Source organism: Coturnix japonica, chromosome 1, assembly GCF_054131305.1.
Source record: "Coturnix japonica strain WE chromosome 1, WE-NBRP24, whole genome shotgun sequence".
NCBI classification, from domain to species: domain Eukaryota; kingdom Metazoa; phylum Chordata; class Aves; order Galliformes; family Phasianidae; genus Coturnix; species Coturnix japonica.
The window spans coordinates 107,846,778-107,870,981 of record NC_140663.1 but is presented as its reverse complement, the minus strand read 5'-3'; the positions used below and the strand labels follow the sequence as shown (position 1 = coordinate 107,870,981).

Here is a 24,204-nt window from a genome sequence, read left to right as displayed (position 1 = left end):
GTTATAGAGGCCAGCCGTGGGATCTGACTGAAAAAAGGAGATGTGCTAACTAAGAGGAGGATAGAGGAAGCTGTAAAATGGGCCAGATGACCAGTTGCTCATGCGACATGAAAACAGTGGTCCTCTGTCTTTTGGGGAGAGGACACTGAAATTACAACAGTGTGTCTATCACTTTCTCAGGGTACCCACACTTAAGACTTCCATAAAAGTCTCTTCCCTTTTGCTTCTTTTCTTGGAGGATCACTTCTGTGGTAATCTATAATTCCCTCTGCAATGATAAAACCCTTCTTACTGTAAGAGATCCTGGGAGGGGAAACATAATTCACTGCCTTCAGGAAAGTCATTTTTATATATTGTAGCAGTTTAATTAGCATGTCAGTTAATCGATGCAGTTGAGATCCCTAACAAATGTAACTCTATGTAAATGAGGAAGTTTTTATTTATAAACTAGCTTTGCAGTACTTCTGTTTAGTTACAGATGAATGAAGTTGAACAAGCTCAGCCTTTCAATTCATTGGATTTTGAGGAGGAGAGCTCCATTTCAGCTTTGAGCTCTATGTTTGTATAATGGGTGTACCAAATTAACAACTGACTAGTGTTTTTGAGTGATGAGGTCATGCAGTTTGCAAAAAATTCTCCACACATCTAGGTAGCTTCACATTTATAACAAAATAAACCACTCCTCAGCTGATTGGATAACACAGACTCTGGGCCACAGTCTTTGACATCTGTAAATGTGTTATGTAGAGTGACTTTCTATACTCATACTGCTCCTGAGATCAACTGCTTAATGCTTTATTGTTTCCAGGTTTTCAGAAAGGTTCCACAAAAGCACATATCTGTTTGCCTGACCAATCTGGTGGCCTTCCGTGGTGGAATGATGACACTGTTAGATAAAGGAAGGGCAACTGATGTCATCTACCTGGACTTGTGCAAAAACTTGGATATGATTCCACACCATATGCTGATCTCTGAATTGGAAAGATATGGATTTGGAGGGAGACTATTCAGTGGATAAGGAATTGGTTGGATGGTAGCAACCAGAGGATTGTGGTCAATAGCGTTATGTCCAGATGGAGACTGGTGACAAGTGGTGTACCGTCTGGGGTCCATCCTGGGATTGGCGCTCTTCAACATCTTTATTGATGACATAGACAATAGGATTGAGTGTACCCTCAGCAGTCTTGTGTATGGCATTAAGCTGAGTAGTGCAGTTGATATGACAGAAGGAAAGGATGTCATCCAAAGGGACCTGGCTGGAAAAGTGGGAGATTCAACAAGGCTAAGTGCAAGGTTTTGCACTTAGATTGAAATAACAGATATGTGTACAGACTAGAAGAAAAACTTGTTGAGAGCAGCCCTCCAGAGAAGGACTTGGGAATTCTGGTAGATGAAAAGCTGGACATGAGTAAGAGAACACCTGCAGCCCAGGAAACCAACAGTATCCTAGGCTGCATTGAAAGAAGACTGGACAGCAGGATGAGGGATGGGATTGTTCCCCTCTGCTCTGCCCTTGTGAGACCCCATATGGAGTACTGCATCCAGATCTGGGGACCCCACCACAAGAAAGATTTAGAGCTGTTGGAACTGTTCCAGAGGAGGGTTAGGAAGATGATCAGAGGTTGAGGGAGCTGGGCTCATTCCACTTCAGGAAGAGAAGGCTCCGGGGAGACTTCACTGCAGCCAGTATTTAAAAGCTTATAAACAGGAAGGATATAGACTTATTACATGGTCTAATAGTAATATGTCAAGGGGGGAATTGTTTTAAATTAAAAGAGGGGAGATTTAGATTAGATGTCAGGGGACAATTTTCACTCAAATGGTGGTGTGGCACTAGAATCGATTGACAAGAGAAGCTGAGGATGTCCTCTCCCTGGTGATCTGATCTGTTGGGTGGCAGCCCTCTCCTGGAGTTAGAATTGTTTGATCTTTAAATTTCTTCCAACCCAAGCCATTCTATGATTCCATGATTCTATGATTCTGTGATTGTGTGATTCTGATTAATCTCTTCTATCACATACCAGTGAAAGACATTTTTACCACATAGATGTATATATACAGTGTATTACTTATGTGAATGATTTCTTATGTTCTCATGTGTCCAGAACATCACAATATTCTGATAACTTTTGGTCTATTGGAAATTGCACCTCAGATGTGATGAATAATTTTGCATAAAGGAAAGACATGATCTAATGTAATAACCTGAAAGGATCCTGGGAAGAATAATTTCAGAAATCTGCATACATCGAAGTGTTTCAAAAAAAGTACTTCAGTCATTTAATGTTCATATAAATTTTCAAGATTGGCTTCTAAAAATGTGACTACCCAACACATTATCCTTTCAACTCATTGTCTGAGTAATTCAGGTGTGATTCTATTTCAGGTAATGATAAAAGAGCAGTTAATACAGGTAAGGAGAGCAGAAAAAACACTGTCCTCACAGTGCTGTTATAATCATGGCAAAAAAGAGAACTGGTCTTTTTCTTACTATGTTCAGGTCTAGTTTTTTTATTTGAAATTTACCAGAAGAAATTTAAATATAGTAAAGATTGATTCTTTCTCACTAACAGTTTGAGAAACTGTAATCCTTTTTGCTATTATTTGTCATATAAGATGATGAGGTTGTTGTTCAGGCACCTATTGATAGTTTAGGTTTTCAGTGTATTTCTACTTTTCTCTGCCAAAAGAATGCAAGTCCCCCTGGGTCTTGGGTCACAAGACCCAGCCCATGGGTGTCACAGGCACCTGGGACTATGTGGAGTAACAATGGTTTTCAGTACTGAGACAGCCAAAATGCATCTTAACTTTCAAAATTATCATTTTAAATGATTTTTATGCTTTAAAAAAAACCTATTGATTCCTCCTGAATGGTTCAGTATGTGCCTTCATTTTATTGCTTCATATCTGGAAACTGACATCATGTTCAGTGATATAGTTTTTACTGTTTAGTAATTTGAGATTGAGCATTATTAAATTAGCTGTAAACCAGAACTGACGTGCAATTTTGAAGTGTTTTGGTTATGGTAAAAATTACCCAACCAGAACTCCAAAACTGAATGGAGGGCCTTTGGAGTTTTTGTGTATAATTCCTGGTTCACCAACTAAGCAAATGCTTCTATTGATTGATTCTTGATAAATAAAATAACAAATATATAATTTAAAAAATGCATAGACAATTAATGTGAATTAATACAATATTCAGATTTCACTGTGTTGACTGTTTAGAAAACATTTTACCTAAGTGTGAATCACAGAAATACACCACATTGTGCTAATTGCAAAATTCATAACCACTGTAAAATTAAAAATTGGTGATTGATCCCCTTTTTTAGCTAGATTAAACTAAATGCTGTATTTTTACTAGTTTTTGCATTGTTGAAATTAAAGTGCCTTGTCTTTAAGGGATATGAGCTCAGGAAGTACAGTGAACACATTAAAATGTAAATTGTCTTTTGAGAGTATTGTGCTTAGACAATATGGAGATGAGTAGCAGCATAAAATCTTAAGAGAAATTGGAACAAATGTTCAAATGATTCCACCAGCACACATTTACAATATTTGCTGCTACTTGTCTGATTCTTAGCAAATACTGTGCTTTGGAAACTGAGCAACAAAGCCTGTGGAACAGAAACCAATTAATCATACTTGAGTCTCATATTAAAAAATTTTTGTTAGTTCTGTATGATCATAATGAAAGAGCTCCACCCTACATACGCAAAAAGAATGTGAAATGTCTATTCATTTATTCTACTGATAGTAGTACACTACTGTGTTACTGGGAAAATCCAGTCTGTTCTTCTCAGAGACCATTTCCTGATACAGACAACCAAAATGGTAGGCCTCTGAAGGGCTGTAATCTTAGTAGACAATACAATTTTTCGTTTTATTTCCTGTAAACCATATGCTATCCACATACCTCCCATTTTATGAAATTATTGTGGAGAAAAGAAAATAGCTATTGGTGGTGGTATTTCTCATTGATGCTCTTGGACAGAACTTTGCCACGTTATCACATGTAAATTGAACTGCAAAGAAACAGTAGAACACTTATTGTGCTACTAACATCTGGATTATGAAATGATTCATTTTTAGTAGAGATCTATACATGTTTCTAGGAACTCTGTACTGTACTGCATTACTTGGTGTCCCTGAAGAGCTGAAGTGTATGAGTATGTGAAGTGTACTAATTTGAAGTCTTTCTGAGAGTGAGATAGAAATGCAGACTGTTTGTCAAACTCTGAAGGCAATTTATATGACAATGAACAGGCTGCATGAGGAAGTCACTTTGAATCTTTGCTCTTCGAAAATGGCTTCAACTGCTTCAGGAAATAACTCAGCTTGGGCATACCTAGTGAGTAAATGTTATACTACCTGATATGCTACCTGATATGCTGGTCCATATTTTAACTGTCAGGAGCTGTTTGCACTGTGTTAGGTAGTGCCGTGTCCTTACCAAAGCACATTTACTTATTTTTCTCTCAAAATAGAAGTATAAAACAAGAAAAATAAAATGCATGTATAAAAATAAAAATAAAATTGAATGAACTAAAATAAATAAATATAAATAATAAATAAATAGAATATAAATACATAAAATAGGAATGAAAACACAACCTCAACAATTAGGTTTGAGGGATGAGCCTACAGAGAATGAAAACTAGAGGGTAAAGAGGTCACAAGAAAAGTGATTGGAGAGTTACTTTGTACTTTATCTGCTCTTTGCTTGTTTCTCTTTTATTCTATAGATTTTTGGTTTTAAGTTTTCCCAAATTTATTTGAGAAGGTAAGGCTATGACACAGGTCAATGGGTTGGTATTTCTAGGAAGGTTACATTAATTTGCATGGAATTTTTTATTATTTATTATGTTTTTAATTTAATTTATTTATTTTTTGCCTTGGAGTGCTGAAGTAATTAGAATAAAAGATATGGGGCCAAGTGTGCTACCAAGGCTGTTCTGCACAAGCCCTATGGTTTTGATAGTGTGCAAAACATAAGCATCATCTCATATTTTCCAATTAGGAGTGACTAATAATGTTCCTCTGTGTGTAGCAAAACTATAATCAGTCATTTATCCCTGCTGGAGGCATGTGAACAGGAGCCATCACTAAAGCTATAATTTAAAACAAAATAACAACAACAACAACAAAAAAACATTGAACATTATAGGTCTTTGCTTTCACTCAGTGTTTACAATGTTTACCAACTTCTAGGATGATATGTAGTGTAGCATAAGGTTTAGTCCATTCAAAACAGTTGTCTCCTGAAGAACAGAGGAGAGATAAGAGAGAACTTAAAAAACTTAGATAACTTAAAAAATAATGTTAATATGACTATGCATAGTTTATCCCTTAAAACTTGCAGTTTAACAGATGGCTAAGCCAAAGACTGGAGCAGAGTTGTGTTCCAGTGCTGGCTGAGTGAGCTTTGGCTGAGATCTGTCATGTAGTATTTGAAAATTTGATGGTCTTGAGAATCTGAGTATGGAAGGGATATTACCTTCTTTCTTAGAAGATTTTGTCTGAGCTTCTGTAACAGAATAAATACTTCTGTCTTTCTTTCCCTAAAGGACTGATTATGATCCATTGTTTCTGAGATCCATTATTGAAACTACAGCATGTGATGGACTAAGTGTGAAAGTCATCCTTCTGGAGGGTACAATCTTACACAGTTGCAGTAATCATAAAACCTATTTCTTACTGTCAGTTCTTAAACATGCAATAATGAATTATGTCATTTTAATAAAATGCTTTTTATGAAGCTCAGAGGTCACAAATTGTAAATGAAAGCACAGAAAGAAGAAAAGAGACTGATAAGTAGTCATTGAGGACTTCCTTCATGTGACACAAGAAGTACAGATGGAGACAATTTCATAAAGGACAAACTCATAATCACTGAACATAGAAGATAGGTGTTACATAATATATCTGTATTATGGATGGCTTTTCCATGAATGTTCCTCACAGAAGCTATCCTGTCTTCTTAATTGTCTCTTTAGAGGCAAGTGTCAGAGAGGCTGGATAAGTTACTTTGCCCATGTCAGACATATGTCAGACATATTCTTTTCCTTTGTATCCATCTATTGGATCCCTCCTAAAACATTCCTGGTGATATTTCTTTACCTTGTGCATAGTTTGCCTCTAGCTTATCACCAAATAATTCTGCACAATCTGAATCTAAGTGAAAGCAGCCCAATTTCAAATGTGATGTTACATGCTCTGCCTGCCTGCCACCTCTTACATTCCTGAGAACTTTGCTGTATTTTTTTTCCTCCTCTGTAAAATGTGGAAAATGATAATGGCTTTTGGCTTTATTTTCATACCAAATGGCTACAGTATGCATTGGGGAAGAACAACCTACAAATGCTTCATGCTCATTTTTCCATTGACCACTGACACTTGCTTAGTTCTTGTCTGTGGCTTTTTGTTCTCACCTCCTGTTTCTAGTTCCTGCACCTGATCCACCTTTTATGCTTCTTATGAACTGAACTGCTGCACTTTTCCTATGGTGAATCTCTGTCCCTATTACTCTGAAAATATGCTTAACCAAAATCCTTGCCTCTTTGTTTCTAATACACAGCCAATACTATTTTATTTATATGCATAAGTGATCAGAAAAATGTTAATTAGTTGCTTAACTTTATGCGCTACAAAGGGATTACTCAAACTTTAGCAAGTTAATTGTCTGCAGGAGGCTGGCATGACTGATTCATAGAATCATAGAATCATTTGAGTTGGAAGGGACCCTTAAAGTCCATCTGGTCCAACTGCCCTGCAGTGAACAAGGATGCTCAAAGCTAGATAAGGGCACTCTGCCCCATCCAGCCTGACCAAGGGCAAGTATTTGTCTACCTGGTAGAAAAATTACCACTAAAACTAACACTATGGGTAGTGTTGTTCCCCTGGTGGTATTTTTTTTTTTCCCTCTGTATACTAATGCTGGTTCTTGACCCTCTGAGCTGCCTCAATTGGTTAGGAAGTTACTTCTTGCTTTACTTCCATATGAAAAACAGTGTTTGTAAATGTAATGCAATTAGTAACTTGGGCACTGGTATTGACAATAGAGGGAATAAGCAAAGTAGGGAAAAGGAGAAGTAGATAGGAGCAATTGGAAAACAGAGGAAATGGGTTCCACATTCAGCTATGCACTGTGCCTTTTTTAGCTGGATCATCTTTAAACATCTCTGTGCCAACATGTGAGTGAATTGTTCTGGAAGAAAAGGAGACTGTGATGTTGGAGGGAATCTGCTGCAGCACGAGGTCACCCAGGATGGCATGCTGTCCAGTGACAGACAGCCTGTTTCACCTGTTGTTTGTAAATGAGCCCACAAGGTCTGACATTTGGAATCCAATTGAAAATCAGCATTTCATTGAAAAAAACCTAAAGCAGATGGCAGTTGGCCAGCACTGCTGCTTGGAACATTTGAGCATGTAAATAAATAGCTGGCTGGTTTCTTTTACTGAGCGTCCTCTTCTGGTTTCATAAACTGCAATCCTCTTTCTGATGTTTGGACAAATCTTTCACCAAAGTCATGTCAGGAGACCGTAATTAAATGTGTGGTTCTCCAAGAATCCCTAAAATACTGAGCTGAAACTAGAGCCTGATGTACGGCAGAAGCTGCAGGAAAGAAAAGTACATTTCCTTGCCTCTGTGACATGAACTAAATTAGTACTCTGAAGCCAAACACTTTTGCTGCATGTAGTGTATGTTACTGGCTGGTGCCAGTAATTGCAGTTACTCTGCTAAAATAAGTGAAAATGATTGCTGTCATTGACAATCTGCTTGGGTAGACGCTCTTGAGAACAAAGAGCTTGATACTGTGGTAATGTGCCAGTGCCACAAGATGACACACACAGTTTTCTGGGAGACTGCAAGCAGACACCAGTCACCTGGCACATCCTCTCTGTGCAACATCTGAAGGAAGCCATTTGTTTGCATAGCTTCTATAGTAGACTGCTTATTTATAGGGGGTTTGTGTCACTCAATGTGTTATTTGGCCATGTGGAAGTTTGAATACCAGTGTTTTTCTCAAAAATACTTTTTTTATTTTTATTATTTTTTTTAATTTAATTGATCATAATTGGCTTTAGTATATTGTGTCAAAAACAGAAGGTTGAGCAATTTTGAGCTAGTGATGAAGGCAATGGAAGAGTGTTTTACCTCATTAAAAAGACCTTTGGAAGTGTGTTATTTTCAGTTTAATAGTTTCGGTTTTGGATGGTATGTGCAGTTAAAAATAAACATGTCTGGAATAGCACAGAAGTGGATGGGATTTTAGGATGTACCAACTCTGTGGTAATCTCAGTTTGTTCAGGGAACAAAGGCTGATGAAGGTGTGCTTGTATTTATCTAGCACTGAGTCTCCTATTGCAGAATGCCAGCAGGAAAAGAAAAACCTATGCATGGTACACCAGATGTGTCCAAATAACACTTTCACAATAAATAGTCAGGACAGGCTGATGTACTGTTTTTTTCTTTTTCTTTTCCTTTAAAATGCTTTTGAGAGAAATGCCTGCATGGCACAGTGCACAGCCAGACTGAAGAAGAATGACTACACACAGTGTTCTCATCATCACCTGGCAGCGTGGCAGATCTTTGAGCTGCTGCCTCATCCTCAGGGCACTCTGCAGCTGTTCCTCCCGAGGACATCCAATTCTCAAGCTAGTAACGGGATTTCTAAATAATGCAATTTACAACTGCATAGCTGGTTTAATAGCAAATCATTTACTGTTAAATGATTCTTAAATTTTTTAATGGCACTTGTATGGGGAGGGAGAGGATCCTTTGTAAACCCAACCAGCTGAATCAGTGTGAGAATTCAGCACTACTGAGGTATCAGCGCTACCTCGCTTACAGTCTGCAGGAGCGGCCACCATGTTCTGCCACTAAGACTAGAATAAATACCTGTTGCCTTATCCTCTGATCTATTACTTACCAGCATGATTGTCTGAAATATTTTTTATCCCAGCGATTGTAGGCTGTCTAGACCTCTCTTTGTGCTAGTTTTCTGTAAAAGAGTGTGCATGATAGGAAATTTATTATCAAAATTCTTAAGCACTGATGGAATGCAAGCAGTAAGCAGCACCTTTTTACTGACTTTGTTTTTCATTGTACAGGATAGGTATCCTGTGTTGTGTCAAAGTGATATAAAAGAGGAATGGGGAGCTTTTTACTTACCTGCTCATTTATTAATTAATTATTTTTAATTTAATATTGAACAGAGAATTGGAAATAAGTACTGTAAAGTACATACTGTTATTCTCTGTGCATGTGTCCTTGCTGACTGTGAAAGCTATGAGCATAAAAAGCAGTCAAGCTTTACATAATCCTTTAAAGATTTCTATGTATTGCACACTTTTGAAAGTGCAATGCATACAATTCAAGACCTACAGAAGCAGCTCACATGCAGTAAAACAAACTCGAAAGTACGAGTGCATGCTAAAGTGTCTGCATAATGTCTGGAAAATTTCATGGTGATTCTGGTGATTCCACAGCAACGCATTTCAACATGATAATGAAATGGAACACAAAATTCCCAAGAGGAATTTGCTTTTGCTGCTGAAAAAAGAGCAGAAGTGTTCCAAAGAAAATGGTTAAAAAATATTATAAAAATATTATCTGTCAGTGAAACTAAGTAAATTTCAGAGAATAATACCAAGCAGTGGCAATGTTGAGTACTTACAAATACCTATGTGACATTTTTAACATCATTCTGAAATGTTACCAATTCCCAAAGGGAAATACCTATTTTTGACCCTGTCTCTATCTTCTGTCTGCCTTGTTTGTGGTTCAGGGAATGGGAAACCAGGTATCTGTGGTGCACCTGTAGTCCACATTGTTTCTTCCTGTAACATACATTTTTCTGCAGTTTTATTGAATAATATTCAGTTACACGCTTATTGTGATCCACAATTGTGATCCACAACTGTGTATTTTTTGAGAATCTGTTCTTCAGTTTACTTCATGAAAATATTTATTCTTTCCTAATCACTCCAACTGTAAGGATCTGCAGGGATATTTGCACAGTGATGAGGTGTAGGACAGGATGCAGATACAGCTGAAGCAAGAGGCCAAGCATGAAGGTCTCAGATATCAAGGAGCTTCCGGGGGAAGAAAGCATGGGTCCTGTGCACAGCTTATTTACCAGAGCAGGATTACAGCTTAACTAGAAGCATAGACAATTAATTCATATCAAGTTACACTTGTAGGTTCTCATCTCAGTATTGTTTTTCACGTTAATCAGCCCTCCTTTTTTTTCCCAGCGTTCGAGTACTCCATCAGATATATTGATAGATAGTAAAAATGTTCCTATTTGTTTAAATTTTTTTTTTCTTCAGTTTTCTTCTCACACAAAAGACTATCTATTCTTTGAGTTCTACTAGTAGTGTTTTCAATGTGAGATCCTTTTAGGGCATGGATGAATAAAACTGAATGAGGTACTCTGTCCTCAGTAGTGCTTTTATTCTACTGGAAATACATTTTAGAATTATTGGGTTTGGATATCAGGAGATCATCATCACATCTGGTAGATATTTTAAATTTGCCACTAACATTTCATCTATGGTTAATGAGTCTGTTATTTCAAATTGTATGTGTAGTTCACATGATGTGACTTCAGTATAAACCAGAATGTTTAATAAAACATAAAACTGAGCTTCGCCTTTGCAGTTTTAACTATACTTATTTTGTTTTACTCCCTGTTGATTTAGATTTTTCCCAACTTTTGAAGTTACATTTTTTTTTTTTTCTTGTAACATGGTCTTTCACTCTTTTCAAAGGAAGATTAGATCTTCATGCTAATCTCCCTTGATGGGAATTCTCTTGGTTGTTATTATAGAAGTTCTCTCTAGATTTCCAGTATGTGTGACAGTCTAACAAGTGTTCTTCATTCTTTAGTTCTATGAATATCAGATTGAATTGAGTTCAGTTGAAAGATGATACAAAAAATTGTCAGTTTTTCCTGGTTTTTAATATCTCCAGAGAAACTGCCTACAGCAATTCTACTTGGAAAAGATGTGGAAATATTTTCACTGGCATTTGCTGGTGGAAATCATTGATTTCTTTCATAGAAATTAATTTTGTTCATTAAAGAACAAACACAATAAAGGCTGTTACATTTGATCATCTTTTGCAGGAGAGGATACTATAATTTGTGCCTCAGTAACCAGTTCAGAGACTCACCCTTGCTCTGTATCTCACTATGGAATTATCTGGCAAGTTGGACTAGATTGATTATGGGTCAAATGAATAAGAAACAAAAGCTGCGTGTAGCCGACCTTATAAGAATAATGTCTCATCAGCCAAAGAAAACTGATCTCCCTTTTCAGTACCAGTGAATTTATAATAAGTTTAATGTGTCCAGTTCAGGCACCCAGTCCTAGAAGATGATCTAGAACGATGGATACATGGCCTGTTTTATGTTGAGGGAACTGGGCTTCAGTCTGGAGACGGAGGCTAAGGGGGACAGTTTGATAGTTCCATACATTCCATACAAAGGGAACAGAGCCATAGATGATAACACTGTAAGTGAGCAGCCATAAGGTAGGCCAGCTTCAGCTTGAACGTCACGTGACGTTAAGCCACTAGTGATAGGGCATTGGGCAGGCTTCCCAGAAAGATGATAAAATCTCTGTCCTTTGGGGTGTTCTAGATCAACTTAGAAAAAGCTGTGACAGAGATGATGTGGTGCTGAGCCCTCCTGCTTTGAGCAGGAGGTTGGTCAGGCTGACAACCAGATGTTCCTTTCAAACAGCAACTGTGTGGCTTTGTGACTGTATGATTTTTCTGCATTTGAAATCACTTTGATAGGAATTTAATGTATTCAATAATTCAATTGTTTTTGAAATGGATTGCAAAAGATGCAAAGAAAGAAGATATTTGTGTCAAGATGCACTCACGTGAATGATAAAAGTAAATGAATTCAAATCAAGCATTTCCTTTGTACTTTTAAGGTTCAGCAGAGGAGAAAAAAGGAAAATGTTTCTTCTTTTTTGAAAAATCAAACAGAAATGTCTACTTACAGGAAGTTATAAGGAAATGTCTACTTATAGGAAGTTAGGAAACTTCTTTCCTAATGGTTTTTAGCTCTGTTATTTATTTATTTATTTTTAAGTCTGGTTAATGTCTCTGACATGTGCCCCTGGAAGAAGCAAAGCTCTCTGGAGAGGTTGTCTGGGCATCAGGTAGGGGTTTCAGTGCCTCCTGGCATGGAGTCGCCAGTCACTAAGAGAATGCCAGATAATGGTATTCCGGCAGCTACATCCTGCCAGGGACTCTCCCTCACTCTCTGTCTTGAATCCCTGCTTCGGCACAGAACCCTGGAGCCAAGTGCTTTACAAAAACATGCTGTGTTCTGGGGCCTGCAAGGGTGTTCTGCTTGCTGTCTGGTTCTTTATGAGGTGAGACTCCTTGGTGTGATGTCACAGTTGTTGTGGCAGCCACGGGAGCAGTGGCCCAGTCTCTTGTGGGACCCGCAGGGAGAGGACCAGAGAGAGCTTTGTGTCTATCTGGAGATTTCCTGCAGTGATGGAGCGGCTGAGAGCCTTTCGAGGTGAGGTCCCTCCACCTCTCTGGACACAGTAATACTGCCTCAGCTCATGTGTACCACTAATGTCTGTTTAGGATGTGCCAGCAGCACTGTCCTTGCTCTGCTGAATGCAGCCACCCACCGTGGTTTCCCCAGTACCCCAGCAAGGGGAAGGCTCTCTCTCCCATCTCCCAGCGGACCCACACACGTGCCAGAACAGCTCACCCCACGCTGTGGGGCTGAGGAGTGTTCATCCCAGAGCTGGCTGGATGCTTGGCGCTGGCTCCAAGCAACACCAGCAGCAGCTTCTCTGCTCTTTCAGGTCTCTTCGCCTGTGTGGGCTGCATGCCCAGATGTATGCGTCGCAGGGAGGCAAGCCCTGTCCCTTCCTGTGGCGTGACTTTGCTGCTGCAGCGCCTGCAAGACCAGGAGGTGAGCTGGGGACATCCAACCATCAATCCTTGCCCTGTCCCAGTGGTCTCGTGGTTGCCAGGCCCCAGAAGCACACTGGCATATTGATGGGTGGCAGCGGGCAAAGTGAGTGTGATTGATCCCTGTCCCCAGGGTGACCGACAGCAGGTTTACTGCGAGTTGGAGAGCGTCTTGTGGGAAGATGACAGCCGCCCGCCATGCGGAGTGGTGAACCGGCTGCTGGCAGAGGTGTCCCAGGACCTGACAGCAGCTCAGGTGAGGGGTCACTCCCAAAGGCAAAGGGAGCCGCCTGCCCACATTGGTGTTCTCCTGGTGGACAGTGGTGGCTTAGCCCTTCCAAGGGCCTCAAGTAGTTTCCTGTGCTGTGTGTCACCAGTGACTCTTTTTCAGGGAGTGACAGACAGTGTAAGGATGGCTGCCAGCAACGTCCTGGTGGCTCTGGCCCGGATGAACTTCAGCTTGGTGATGGCTGAGCTCCAGGGCCACCTGAAGGCCAAGGGGGATATGTCCAAGGAGTTTCTGCTCATCACTCTAAGCAAACTGTTCAGAAGCTACGGTAAAGTGCCCTCAGCCCCCTCACATTGATGACAACTGGGGAAAGAGGAAAGACCCCACTTTGCAGCCCCTCTTCCCTCACTGCTGATGCTCTCCTTCCCCTCTGCAGCTCCACAGTGCATCCCCTTCATGCGGCTGACGCTGGCTGGCCTGTGCAGTGTGGTGGGCCAGGTGAGAAGTGGCCAGACCCTGAGCATCACTTGTACTGGTGAGTACCGGCCCCAGAGCAGGGGGGCTCGGGACAGCCCTTGCATCTCACCCTACTGCAGACTCTCAGGGGCTCTCTCACTATCTCTTTATTAATTAATTAATCATTTATTTGTTTTGTTTTTTTTTCAGTTGTGAAACAATGGTCAGAAGGAATCAAGTTTCACTTGTCCTCTGGACAGCAATGCCCCTGGCCTGCCAAAGAGAAAGAGCAGATCTGTGAGAATCTTTACCAGCTCTTCTGCTCTGTGCTGAGGAACTGGCAGGACTGCAAGGAGGAAAAGGTGAGCACTGCTGCATTCCCAACCCGGGATGGCAGTGTGCACATCTATGTTGGCAGCTCTGTCTGTGCCCAGCAGGCTGAGAGCAGAAGGGTGATGAGAGGGAGTGGGCTGGCTCTGCAAAGGGCCCTGAACTGGCTCTGTGCTTGGGGCTGGATCTCTCTGCCAGGGAGAAGCCTCATGTCACAGCACTGTGGTAGGGTGAGCTGGGGATGAAGGTGTGGGGAAAACCTTCCTGCCCTCCAGAGTGAGCCCATCTCCTGCTGGGTACAGGGATATGGGGAAAGGGAAGGGAAAGAGAAAGCCCTCTCTGTAGAAAGGGCAGACCTTCAGTCTTTGACGCTGGGCCTCTGCTATCCCTCTCCAGGACAAACAGACCATCCTCAGGGCTGTGGCTGCCATGATGGCTGTCCTCCTGCAACAGGAGCTGCACCGAGAGCATGTCTGGGAGCAGCTCCTCTGCCTCATTCACGAGTATCAGGAGGTCCAAGACACCTGCAGGATGGCCAAGGTGAGATGTTGTGCAGGGCTCAGTGTGGATGTGGGGCCCATGCAAGTGCCAAGAGGGGACAGGGGGATGGAGGGAGGAGGCAAGGAGCCCTTGGGGAAAGAAGGAACAGGTGTTCAAGGGAATTCTGAGGCTTTCTAAGCTCTTCAGTCAGGGAAGGAACAATCCAGACAGGAGCCAGAAGGGAGCCAGGAGTCACTGGGGCCCATCTCCTGGGGATGAGAGGCTTTGCCACCACCAGCATGGGGCTCTGAGCACCTGAAGAGCTCTGTGCTAACAACTAGGGGGACCATGTCCAGTTGCATCTGATGGAGGAGAAGAGGGCTGCTGGGTGGGAAACTCCTGCAAAGGATGCCCAAACAGGGCTCGGTTGAGAGCAGAGAGACTCTCTTGGTGCTGCTGGGATGGGGGACAAACAAGAGCACCTGTGTGGGAGCTTCTCCCAGCAGAAACACTATTGGGAAACAGTGTCTCTCCTCCTGAGTGGCTAAACGTAGCTTCAGCCCTTTCTTCCTCTCCTGGTCTCTTGCAGAGCCTCAATATCTTCATGGAGGCCTTAGAGGGCATTGAGACACTCATTCCCAAGGACAAGTTTCTGGCCATCACCAGTGCTGTGTTCTATGAGGTAAGGGGAGCCTATCCTTGTGCCCACAGCAGTTTCCCTCTTGGCTAAGTCTCAGGAAGACTGCAGAGCTCCGAGCCTCTGACAGCTGCTCAGCCTTAGCTCCTGGATGCCTGTGGTTGCTCCAGAGCTGTGTGTTTGCCCCTGAGGATGCTGTGGAGCAAGCTGGGTTTTGTCTGTATGATGTCCTCTGCTTGAGAGTGCCAAGGGTGACAAGAGGTGGCAGCAGTTTCTTTTCCGTCCTCAATGCTGATGCAATTTCCTCAAATGGACCTTGTTCCCACAGCTGTCTTCCAACACCAAGCAGCACAGCGAGGCTGATAGCGCAGATCTAACCCACTGCATCCTGCTGCAGGGTAAGGAGAAGAGCTTTGGCGATGTTTGTTGGTGCCTGGTCCAAATCCTCTCTCACAAACCCCAGAAATGGGTATGAGTTTCTTGCTAACACAGCGTGGGTTTTCCTCCCTGCAGCCCGGATCTGCCCGGAGGAAACTGTCCTGTTCCTGCAGTCGCAGATAGGCAGTGAGAAGGAGGATGAATGCGTGACAGCCCTGGGATTGCTCGGTGCTCTGGCTCACTCTGGTGGTTAGTACCACGGGTCGGGACTTCCAGAGGTCCCTATTGCCATCTGGGTTGTGCCTCCACGCATACTTTTGCACATCTCTTGCAGAGCCCATGATGACAGAGAAGCTGCCCCAGATTGCAGAGGCTGTGCAGTGTCTGAGCAGTGACCTCAGGACACAGGTGAGCTGGTTTGGGAAAGTGTTTTTGGGTTGTTGATGCTGCTGCCAAGATGGGCAGGGCTGGGTTGACCAGAGAGATCCTGGAGCACTGACTACATGGTTGTGATGTGATGGCTCCTGTGGGGGGAGCAGGGAGAGTGGAGCAGGCAGGTCCCTGCACAGCCTGGTGCAAAGGCCTTTCCCTCACCTCAGGGACCAAGGCTCTTGTTGTTTCTGCTCATGCCCGAAGGGCTGCCATGATGAGCAGGTGGCTTCCCTTTGCCATCTGACCAGGAAAATCACACCACCCAAAATTGATCCCTGGCAGGTGAGGAGGGCCATTCTGCATTTCATCAAGGATGTGCTCAGTGTTAATGCCTGGAGCTGCTCAGCTTTGGATGTAGTGGGACACATCTTCAGTGAGTTCAGCCGCACCACAGGAAGAAGGGTAAGGACAGTGGGCAGCATCTTCTTTTGAAAGACCCGCGCTGCTCAGAGGCTGGCACAGAAATACCAGTGGGGCCACACCTGAGCTTATGAGAGGCTCCTGAGAACGTAATGTAACTGGCATTTTAATAACACTGTTGTGCAGGCAGCTGGAGACCTTTCTGCCCAGGAAGCTCAGGAAGAAGGAGATCTCCAAGAGCTGTGCATGGACATCCTGGGGTCACTGGATGTCTCTGTGAGTGGGATGTCCAAAGTAAGTCACACCCTGCTACACTGCCGTCCCTTGCCTTTGCACCATGTGTTCCTTGCCTCATTACAACACCCCTGGTCTGTCCTCCAACGTGCTCTGAAGCTCTGAAGCACACAAATTCACAGAGCCCTCTTCATCTCTGAGCAGAGGCAGGAATGCTGACATGCTCAACTGCCTCATTCCCTACAGCTCCTGTGGCCGCGGCTGCTGCTGTATGTGGTGCCAGCCCAGTACACCGGCATGCTGATCCCGGTGTCCCGCTGCATCCAAGCCCTGGCTGAGAGAGGGGACCTGAGAGTGCAGGAAGCAGAAGAACTGGATCCCCACTTTGTCAACTCCATGTTTCAAGGTAGGAGCAAAAACTTCCCCAGTAAGCTCTGCTGACCTGTGTTAGCACCCAGAAGGGACAGCAGAGGTACATGCAGCAGGGCATGGAGCGTCTTGACATCTCACTCAGCAATTCTTTCTCCTCGCAGGTCCACTGCTGACTCCCCAGACAATGCTGGCACGCCTGTTGGTGAGTAGATGCTTCAGAGCCTGGTGCCACGAACCCTGAGGAGGAAGCAGCTTGGACATGGGCAAAGCTGTTGGATGCTCCTTGCCCACCAGGGCAGAGCCAAGCTACTTCCCTTGTAGGGGAAGCCACTGCTCTTCTCTCCCGCTGCAGTCGTGATCTTGCTTCTCCTTGCTCTTGCTCAGGTGGTGGCAGGGAGCCCTTTTGCAGGCAGTGAAATCCAAGCTGCTGCCTTGCTGCTCATGCGAAACCTCCACAGCAGGATCCACAGAGCTGTGGGGGCCATGTGGGCTGCTGAGATCCCCCTGCTGCTGCAGTGCCTTGAAGGTAAAGTGCTGGTGGGGAGGGAGAGGAGGAAGCAGGGACGAGGAGTGAAAATGCAGCTCTGCACTGTGGCAGAGGGAAAGCACTGCCTGCAGTGCAGTACTTGCTCTGCTGCTGTTCCCATTCCAGGGAGACTCGGGGACACGGATCCTCCCAGGGATCTGCCCATTCAAGGACACAGATGGGCCCTTCATGTCCCCTGAGACAGCAGTCTTGGAGCAGTTAGTTCTGTGTTCCTGCAGGGACAGTGTTTGTAGGGAGGGACGGGTCATTGTGGAAGGGGTGCAGGTCCCAGCTTAGCGGTGTTGAGTGTCCAGGCCGAGCATGGTTTGCAACAACTCTTCTTTTGTGGCTTGATCCCAATCAAAGGTCTTTTGCTTCCTGTTGCTGTGCAGGGAAAGATGAGAGCGTCCCAGTGGAGTGGGAGTGCCGTCTGCTGAAGGTACAGCATTGCTGGGAGGTCCAGTGCAGAGAAGTGCTTGCCTGCCTCAAGGAGCCCCGCTCCTACACAAGTCACCACTGGACAGCAACAGCCTCTCAAATACTGCTGAGGAGCAGCTGCATGCCTTTGCAGTGCTGCTTCTGTCCCAAGCCAAAGAAGGGTCTTATGAGAAGAGCGGCAGGCAGCTTTAATGGGAGGGAATGCTGGGGGGAGCTGGGAGAAGGACTGTTCATCCAGGCAGCTCTCCCCAGAAGGCTGCGGCAACTAACTTGGGAATGCGGGAAGAGGCAAAGAGCAAGGGATCATTGGCTTCTCCTGTTCTCCAACAGTTCCTGAAGGCATCTCTGGTGACCATGGAGGATGAGGACTGGACCGAGGCCCTGAGCTGTGAGCTGAGCCGATGGCTGAGCAGCTCTTCCAGCAGCTCTGGAGAAAAGGTGGGTTCTTCCTGGCTCTACCCAGCGGGGCAGCTGCAGGTACCCAACTGGGGCTGTGGCTGGTGCTCTGCACACTTGGGCTGCTCACACTGCTTCCCCAGCCCGTGCCCACCAGAGAGCCTTTCCATGCAGTCTCCCCAGGGGCTGGCTAAAGCTTGGACCTGCAGCTGCTCTCAGTGACTCCCAGGGAGTGGGTCCTTCCCACCTGGCCCTCTGCCATCAGGTCAGGCTGATGCCACATCTCAGCTTCTTCCTTCCCTTCCCATGCAGTCTTTCCTGTACAAAGCTCTGGGGACAGTGCTGGGAGCTTGTAAGAGAGTCCTCCACATCCAAAAGACGCTGCTGAAGCATCTGATAGAAGCAAACGCAGAGAAACCATCTGAGGCCCAGGTGAGCTCTCCTTCCATCCATCTTTGGCCATCATCCCTGGTCTGTCAGTGAGGCAGGGGGATTCTCCTGGCTCTGCTCTGGGCCTTTCAGTCTCCTCACTGCTGCCATTTCCCTCAGGCGATGACTGGCCCAATCACTATGGCTGTCCGTGCCAGTAGGTTCAGGCCTGCGCCAACTGCCCCTTGTTCTTTTGTGCAGGGAATGATCTCTCTTCTCAGCCATGCTGCTGAGAGCAACTTCCACACAGTCCTGGACACACTCAACATGTTTGCGTCCAAGCTGTGCAAAGGCCAGAATGCGAAGATTTCGAAGCGCAAGAAGGTGAAGCGTTACGGGTTTCCACCTTGTCTTTCTTGCACCTTATTTTCACAGCAGCTCCTGCCTAGGGAGCCCAGGTGCATCGTGTGGCACTGGAGGCTATTGAGTGAGTATCTCAAGGCATTTCTCCCCACACAGATGGAGTTGGACAGCACGAGAGCTCATGCCACACGCAGCACTATCATGCTTGCCTATGGCAGCTTAGCACTGCGAGCCTCCAAGGAACAACTGCTCGTCCACCTGGAGGGAGACATTGTGGGCAGCATCCTGCTGCTTTACAGCTTCAGCTGCCAGGTGAGAGGTTGGGGTTTGCCAGGGTGTCAGAGAATCCACTGCAGTCCCTCCATGAAGGGGGAGGCTGAGATGGGCCTTCTCTTTCCAAAGGTCCCTCGGGGAATGGTTTGTGCCCAGATGAAGATCCAAGCCCTTCCGTTAGTGTTGCCCCAGTGTGTTCCCCTTGCAGCCCTTGGCCCTTCCCGCAGTTCAAAGAATGTTCTTTTCTCTTGGGCCTCAGGACTTGCAGAACAGGCTCGCGCTGGTGCAGAGCATCACTGACTTCATCTCTGCCTTCTGTGCTGTGGGTGATTCTGCCTGTTTTAACCCTTCCTTGAAGGACAAGCTGCGGGAGATCCTCATGGTGAGTGCTTAGAGCCAGGGTTGACTGTAGCAGAGTACTGGGCTGTAGCACAAGCCTCGCTTCCCTGGAGGCATATAGGTCTCCCTCAGTTTCCATGTCTCCAGCTGGTGGGGACCTTGGGTGCTGGCAGGAAGAGGCTGGTCATCGATCTAGGTGCACCAGCTGTGAAGCTGCTGCATCCTGCAGTGCTTCCGTAGGTAATGTGGGATTGATGGGGCTGATGTGTGGCAGTTGTGTCTGTCTCTGGGCTGGGTGGAAGAGCTCTCGTGTGCCACTTACCACTTTGACAGTGTCTCTCTGGGACTTTCAGGACTTGCTGAGGAAGTATTCTTTGGGCACTGTCTCCCCAGTGCCCCTCAAGGTGGTTCTGGCCCTGGAGCAGTTGAGGTAAGGGTGGGAGCCTCTGGGGTTGCAAGGCAGGATTGGTGGTCCTCCATTTGGGTAGCTCCTGGAGGTCTGCAGGGGGCAGGGGTGAGGAGCCACATCTACAGGAGAGTCGGCTGTGATGTTGTGCCCAGCAAAGCTGAGGTTCTGGGCAGGGAGAAAAGCTCTGATGCTCCTGTCACCTGGCAGGGAAGAGAAGGGAGACCTGGGTTCTCCTTTCCTTTGGAGGGGGAGGTGGTTCACTGCTGCCAGAGAGGAGGTGGGTGTTGCTGGAACTAAAAACAGAGCTCAGCAGCACAGGGTAGGACTGCTGGCTTTGCAGCTGTCCATCAGGAGAAACTGATGTTGTCTGAACCAGTCTGGAGAGCACTGGTAAAGGCTCTTTTTGCTTTCTCTTCCTTTTTTCCTCCTGTCAGCAAGCTGAAGATCTTTTTAAGAAGCAAGGACATGTATGATTTCTTGGTTCTGTGCTTCAAGAACATTGTGATGCACCCTTCAGCGGAGATGATGATGAAGATCAGGAAGTCACAGCAAGCAGCTCGGTACCTCCAGGTAACCTGCCTTATCTTTTCCGGCCACCTCTCAGTCAGAAACCTACCTCAGCAAACACGACCCATGCTCTGGCAGCAGCCTTGATGCCACACCTCAGTCCCTTCTTCTGCTTTCAGCTTCAGCAAACATCATTGAAAGCTCTGGGCCGGCTCATGGTGGTTCTGCTGGAGACAGAGCCTAGCCGTGGCTTCTTCCAGAACATAGTCCATGTGAGTATGTGTGGGGCAAGGAATATATGATACCTGTTGATAGCAGGGACAGAGATCTGGGGACTGAGTGGACAATGAGAGAGGGAGAAATCTCCTGCTGACGTGCCAGCTCACTGCAAGCTCATAAATGGGCAGAGAAATGGGCCCTGCGGGGGGAAAGGCACAAGGGGGGCCACGTGGAACCACAGGCCAGGCCCTGAGGGAAAGTACTGGAAAAGGAGGGACAGAGAGGGGTGGCAGGAAAGGAAAGAAAAGACATCCACAGTGAGACGGATGATCTGCCTTAGGTCTTGCAGAGAGCAATGACTTCAGAGAATGTATGGGAGCGTAAGAGAGCTTTGCAGACCTGCTCCTGGCTGCTGGCTGCTTGTGAAAAGCTTCAGGTGAGTAAAGAGCCCCTCTGCATGTCCCTGGCTCCCTCCCCGGTGCCCCTGAGTTGGAAGGTGAGTTCAACCTGGCTGTGCATGCTGTGTCACCCACCACATGGGAAAGCACAGGCAGGAGAAGCAAGGGAGAGCTGGGGCTGCCTATAACATTTTTTCCTGCCTTTTACTCCTGCAGAGAGGAGATGCCTGCAAACACTTTGGCACCTTGGTAGGATTGCTGGCACCTCTGACATGTGACGCCATGCTCACATCCCGTCAGTTGGCCATTAACTGTCTGAGCTCCCTTCTCCGCATCCAAGGTGAGTAGAGCAGGCACGCGCTAGCCCTCTGCTTTCCTTCGCCGCACCCAGAGTCCCATGGGCTGGGGCCCTGTTTACAGGAGAGAGAGAGAGTGTGCACAGCCCTCGTCTTGTCCTTGCCTTGTCCTGTCTATCCTCTGTGGAAAGAGGTTTCGTTTCCAGAAGTATGACTTTCCTTTTTTCTCTGTGCTCTTTCCAGACAAGGTGACCTACACAGTCATCAAGACAGGAGACATTGGGAGCCTGTGTGAGGGGCTGAATGACTGCAGCACCGCCTCTCAGCTCCAGACCTCGTCCAAAATTGCAAGAGTAAGTGGACCCAAAAAGGAGTGGTGGGATCTCCGTGTGTGGGCTTCTGCACATCCCTCTGCTCCCCCCAACCTCTCACACCACTTTCAGAACGAGCTGTCACCCTGAGATCACTTTTCTCAGCAAGTAGCAGGAGGCTCTGAGCTATGTCTGGCCTTCAGGTGCCCAGCACAAGGAGCTGATGTGCATGTGTGTGTGTGGCTGTGCATGTAAGTGTGTGCACGTGTATGACTGTGGCTGCTGGGGGGAGGCTTTGCATGTAAGCAAACAACATGGGTGGAGAAGCTGAGAGAAGGCTCAGTCACTGTAGGTATGAATAGCAGGGTATGGACAGCAGGAGTGTTGTGATGGCCACTTGAATGACCAGCAAGATGCTAAACTGAGAATGTCCTCAAGACCGCTTTGTGTTTTGAAGAGCTGCTGCAGATCTGTGATGGGATCTCTCCTGCTTCTCATTTCTCTGCAGATCGTGTGCAGAAACTTCCCCCTGGAACATGCCACAGACTTCATGTTGGCCATCAAGGACACCTTCCAGAAGGCCAAAGGAATGCGTGTGCGTGCTGCTGGGAAGTGGATGATCACCTTTCTGCAGATGAATGGAAAGGACATCCATCAGGACGTAAGTGACTTTCTTCCATGTGTCTTGTACTCTGACTGTTGCATTACGCCTTGTGCTGTTTGCCTCTTGTGCTAAAGAAGCATAGCCTGAGTGCAGAGCCAGGGTTTGGACAGAGTGGCTGGCATGAAATGTAGGCGTAGGCCTTGGCAGCATGTCAAGGGAACAAGCACTGCTCATGTGCTGAATGTCCATGGTTAGGTCCTGCAGAGTCAAGGATGCAGCAAGTCATTCTTTTTCGCCTACTTCTTTCAGATGCTGGTGATCCTCTACATTCTGCGCAGCTGCACATTGTCCTTGCAGCAGAGCACGTTCATGCCCTTCCTGTTCCAGGCAGTGGTCATTCTCACCCGCTGTAATGCAGAGGCCACAGTTGGCCACTTCTCCCGGCTGCCTGAGTCGACGGACAGGTATTGGCACTCCTGCCCTTGCTGTTGCTGCTCTCCCAGTTGTAGCTTGCCTCTGTCAGAGGGAAGCAGCAGCTTTTCTTTTTCTTCTCAAAGTCTGTTTGAGGTGAAATTTACTCAGTCACAATTTGAGGCTCTCTTTTTTCTAGCGAGACGTGGAGGATAATAAGAAAGTTTTGTCTTCAACGGTGGAGCCGGTAGAAGAGAAGAGAAGGGAAAGGAAGGGAAGGGAAGGAAAAAGGGAAGGAAAATAGGAAGGGAAGGAAAATAGGAAGGAAAAAGGGAAGGAAAATAGGAAGGGAAGGGAAGGAAAAAGAAGGGAAAAGAAGGGAAGGGAAAAAGGGAAGGGAACGGAAGGGAAAGGAAGGGAAGGAAAAGAAGGGAAAAGAAGGGAAAAGAAGGGAAAAGAAGGGAAAGAAAAGGGAAGGAAAAAAGGGAAGGGAAAAGAAGGGAAAAGAAGGGAAAAGAAGGGAAAAGAAGGGAAAAGAAGGGAAAAGGAGGGAAGGGAAAAAGGGAAGGGAAGGGAAGGGAAGGGAAGGGAAGGGAAGGGAAGGGAAGGGAAGGGAAGGGAAGGGAAGGGAAGGGAAGGGAAGGGAAGGGAAGGGAAGGGAAGGGAAGGGAAGGGAAAGGAAGGGAAGGGAAGGGAAGGGAAGGGAAGGGAAGGGAAAAGAAGGGAAAAGAAGGGAAGGGAAGGGAAGGGAAGGGAAGGGAAGGGAAGGGAAGGGAAGGGAAGGGAAGGGAAGGGAAGGGAAGGGAAGGGAAGGGAAGGGAAGGGAAGGGAAGGGAAGGGAAGGGAAGGGAAGGGAAGGGAAAGGAAGGGAAGGGAAGGGAAGGGAAGGGAAGGGAAGGGAAAAGAAGGGAAAAGAAGGGAAAAGAAGGGAAGGGAAGGGAAGGGAAGGGAAGGGAAGGGAAGGGAAGGGAAGGGAAGGGAAGGGAAGGGAAGGGAAGGGAAGGGAAGGGAAGGGAAGGGAAGGGAAGGGAAAAGAAGGGAAAAGAAGGGAAAAGAAGGGAAAGAAAAGGGAAGGGAAGGGAAGGGAAGGGAAGGGAAGGGAAGGGAAGGGAAAAGAAGGGAAAAGAAGGGAAAAGAAGGGAAGGAAAAAGGGAAGGGAAGGGAAGGGAACGGAAGGGAAGGGAAGGGAAGGGTAAGATGAAGGGTAAGGGTAAGGGTAAGGGGAAGGGGAAAGGGAAGGGGAAGGGGAAGGGGAAGGGAAGGGAAGGAAAGGAAAGGAAAGAGAAAGGAAGGAAATAAGGGAAGGGAAAGGAAGGGAAGGGAAGAACAAAATGAGAGAGGAGGGAAGGGGGAAGGAGGGGTGAGGGAGGGGCGTGGAAGGAGAGAAGTACAGGAGTGGAAGGGGAGAGGGAAAAAAAGAGAAGGTAAAAAAGACAAGAGGAGAGAAGAGGAGAGAAGAGGAGAGGAGAGGAGAGGAGA

The 24,204-nt window shown here is 45.9% G+C and overlaps 1 protein-coding gene across 1 annotated transcript; it reads left to right on the top strand.

Annotated features, from left to right (window-relative positions):
* The first annotated feature begins 12,460 nt into the window (after positions 1 to 12,460).
* Positions 12,461 to 23,226, top strand: LOC116652786 (maestro heat-like repeat-containing protein family member 2B). Its single transcript, XM_085549896.1, has 31 exons — positions 12,461 to 12,551; positions 12,850 to 12,959; positions 13,092 to 13,214; positions 13,350 to 13,515; positions 13,624 to 13,722; positions 13,854 to 14,005; positions 14,370 to 14,513; positions 15,043 to 15,135; positions 15,419 to 15,488; positions 15,604 to 15,717; positions 15,803 to 15,876; positions 16,183 to 16,302; positions 16,447 to 16,554; positions 16,741 to 16,900; positions 17,028 to 17,068; positions 17,251 to 17,392; positions 17,785 to 17,831; positions 18,161 to 18,268; positions 18,539 to 18,658; positions 18,857 to 18,979; positions 19,115 to 19,270; positions 19,491 to 19,613; positions 19,924 to 20,000; positions 20,414 to 20,549; positions 20,666 to 20,758; positions 21,046 to 21,141; positions 21,320 to 21,443; positions 21,643 to 21,752; positions 22,219 to 22,371; positions 22,624 to 22,778; positions 22,925 to 23,226. Exons 1-31 carry the CDS (start codon positions 12,527 to 12,529, stop codon positions 22,974 to 22,976), a joined length of 3,414 nt encoding a protein of 1,137 aa, XP_085406022.1. The 5' UTR covers positions 12,461 to 12,526; the 3' UTR covers positions 22,977 to 23,226.
* The last annotated feature ends 978 nt before the right edge of the window (positions 23,227 to 24,204 follow it).

What these genes read in the sequence shown, in the direction of transcription:
- LOC116652786 (XM_085549896.1), top strand. Translation starts at nt 12,527, where the DNA reads ATGGAGCGGCTGAGAGCCTTTCGAG. An exon ending in CCTGAGCATCACTTGTACTG is followed by an intron (nt 13,723 to 13,853) that starts GTGAGTACCGGC and finishes TTTTTTTTTCAG; the next exon opens with TTGTGAAACAATGGTCAGAA. An exon ending in ACACCTGCAGGATGGCCAAG is followed by an intron (nt 14,514 to 15,042) that starts GTGAGATGTTGT and finishes GGTCTCTTGCAG; the next exon opens with AGCCTCAATATCTTCATGGA.